This window comes from Acanthisitta chloris, unplaced genomic scaffold (assembly GCF_000695815.1).
Source record: "Acanthisitta chloris isolate BGI_N310 unplaced genomic scaffold, ASM69581v1 scaffold31975, whole genome shotgun sequence".
Taxonomy (NCBI): domain Eukaryota; kingdom Metazoa; phylum Chordata; class Aves; order Passeriformes; family Acanthisittidae; genus Acanthisitta; species Acanthisitta chloris.
Window position 1 is genome coordinate 1 of NW_008674724.1, and position 2,851 is coordinate 2,851.

General features: G+C 63.1%; 1 protein-coding gene across 1 annotated transcript; it reads right to left on the reverse strand.

Moving 5' to 3' along the window:
* Positions 1–842: 842 nt before the first annotated feature.
* On the reverse strand, positions 843–2,745 carry LOC103802928 (serine hydroxymethyltransferase, mitochondrial-like; the record flags this gene model as incomplete). The annotated part of the gene is given in 8 exon segments (XM_009075459.1): positions 843–970; positions 1,153–1,260; positions 1,500–1,655; positions 1,942–2,041; positions 2,117–2,282; positions 2,418–2,557; positions 2,627–2,703; positions 2,706–2,745. Coding segments are annotated over 8 exon segments (915 nt in total), but the record flags the coding sequence as incomplete, so codon positions are not given.
* Between the last annotated feature and the right edge of the window lie 106 nt (positions 2,746–2,851).

Genomic DNA, 2,851 nt, shown 5'->3' on the forward strand with positions numbered 1-2,851 from the left:
GCTGTACCCCCCCCCATCCCTCACCATTACATCGAGCCTGCATGAAACTCGTAGGACTGTAATAAACTGGGGGGGCAACTGGGTTATTTATGACTTCTCAGGGCGGTTAACGCAGGAGATGTTATCGCCCCCTCGGGAAGGCTGGGGAGGGGCTCACATCCCCCTGGAAGCAGGACAAGACCCTTGGTGCCACATTTCCGCTCTCCCACGCTCCCTGGGTCGCCCCTGGTTCCTCCTCCAGCCCTTCTGGAGAGAGCAGGGTGGGATGGAGTCACACACAACACACGTGTGGATGTTCATGTGTGTCCTGCATTGCATGTACAGGTTACATGATGGGGGCAGGGGTCTGCCTGCTGCTGGGGGTTCCTCTCTGGGGCAGGAGGAAGGAGGGGAGGGCAGGTCAGGCTATGCCCCCTCACTGTACCCAACTCGCACTATGCCCCCCTCCCTCAGAGCCACTGAGTGGGGACACCGAGGCACAGAGACCCCTGGGTTTCCTGGCACAGCGCTGATGGACTCCAGGGACCTGTCCCCCACCCGTCTCCCTCCCAGTGCAGCACCCACACACCTCCAGGCTCTGCCCTCGCTTTTATTAGCAACCCCCCCGTAGAAAAGTGCAAGATGAGGCTGAATAAGCGGTGCTCCCCCCAGTCAGAGCGTGGGGAGGTCTTTGCACCCTAACACTGAGCAGGACAGGCGCACGCAGCCCCTCAACCTGGGGAGGGAGCGCCCAAAGTGCTAAGGAGAGACAAAGGGGAACGGGGAGGGCAGAGGGCAGAGGTTTCAGCCTCCCCTTGCCTCGCCCCCGGTGATCCCAGCCCGGCAGCAGGGCCGTGCCCCCCTCAGTGGTCGCTGAAGCCAGGCATGGGAAAGGCACGAGCGAAGGTCTCGACGCGGTGGCGCAGGTCACTCAGGCGCTGCTGCGTCCCCGTGTCCTGCAGCAGGAAGGTCTTGAAGTCCTGGAGCTTACCTGGGGTGGGGAGGCACAGGTGAGGAGGGGGGACCCCACAGCAGCCCCATCCCTGCCCAGGTACCCACAGGGGGGGCTGGCACCAGCCTGGGGGAGCAGGGCTGGCATCAGCACAGGGCACAGTACCCATGCCCTGGAGGGAGAGGGGGTAAATGGGGGGAGATGGGCCCCCCCCCACTCACTGGTTTTGCTCTTGACGTCCAGGGCCAATGCAATGCCCTCATCAATGAACTCCACGACCTTCTGGAAATCCTCCTCACGGAAGTGGCGTGAAGTCAGCGCAGGGGCACCTGGGGACAGAGTCTATCAGGGCTGGGACCATCACGGGGCACCAGTCCTCTGAAGGGCTCCCCAAATCCCTGCCCATAAAGGGGTTCCCTGAGTCCCAGCCCCCATGGAGTCCTGCATCACTCTCTGGGCCAGGATTAGCTCTGAATTCCCACTGGGATTCCTCAGAGAAAGGTGAAACAGAGCAGCGATGCCCTGGGGTGAAAGCCTGGGGAACCCCCCTGCAGGGCCCATCCCTCACCCAGACGCAGCCCTCCCGGTGTCAGCGCACTCCTGTCCCCTGGGCACGTGTTCTTGTTGGCAGTGATGGAGACGAGTTCCAGCACCCGCTCCGCCCGCGCCCCGTCGATGCCTTTGGGTCGCAGGTCCACCAGCACCAGGTGGTTGTCAGTGCCACCTGGGGAGCAAAGAAGAGGGGTGAGGACCCCTGAGAATTCCCAAACCTGCCTTCACCACCCCTTCCCAAGGGAGAAGAACCCTGAGCCCTCCCAAACCTTCACCATCACTTCCCTCTCTGCAGCACGGTCCCTGTTCTATGCAGCTTGGCCTCACACCCCTTCCTCTCCCCCCCAACCCACCCGCGCTCCCCACTGCTTCCAGAGGCACTGAGCCCCAGTGAAGCCACTCGACCCCACCACAGCTCATCCCTCCTTGTCCCCGAAATCACACGGATGGAGCACTACCTGACACCAGGGTGTACCCACGCTGCAGCAGTGCCTGTGCCATGGCCTTGGAGTTCCTCAGGACCTGCTGGCAGTACTCCCGGAAAGCTGGGGAGCTAGCCTGGGCCAGGGGGACACCCCATCAGCACGGGGACTGGGTCACCCCCTGCCCTGAGCCCCCTGCCCCAGCACAGACCTGTTTGAGGGCGACTGCCACGGCAGCAATGGCGTGGTTGTGGGGTCCCCCTTGCAGGGAGGGGAAGACTGAGAAGTTGATCCTGTCCTCCAGGTCGTAGAGCGTCTCCTTCCCTGTCTTCTTATCCACGGAGCGCACGCCCTTGCGGTAGAAGATCAGTCCTGACCTGGTGGCAAGAGAGAGCTGGCAATGCTGGCACTCAGTCCCCCCAGGCAGCTCCATCCCCGTGGAATACAGCCCTGCTCCATGCTACCCCACGCAGCAGGTGGGGGCACCCCCAGGGTGGGGCTCAGAGCCTCACCTGGCGCCGCGCAGGGTCTTGTGTGTGGTGCTGGTGACCACATCCGCGTGCTCGAAGGGCGAAGGGATGACCTTGGCGGCCACCAGCCCACTGATGTGTGCCATATCTGCCAGCAGGTAGGCCTTCACCTCCTCACACACCTGGGGACAGCAGGGTCACACACCGTCCCCATCCCCGTGACCATAGCCCCCAGACCCATCACCACTTACCTTCTTCATGCGGGCGTAGTCGATGAGGCGCGCGTAGGCGCTGGTGCCCGCGATGACGAGACGGGGACGGAACAGCCCGTCACCTCCAGCTGGTCGTAGTCAATAAGCCCTGTGGCTGGCTGTGAGGGACAGACAGACAGCCTGGTCAGTCAGGCCAGAATGGAGGCACAGACAGCTCACCAAGGCACCCCTTCGCCCCCTGCTCCAAGCACAGCACCTCTGGAT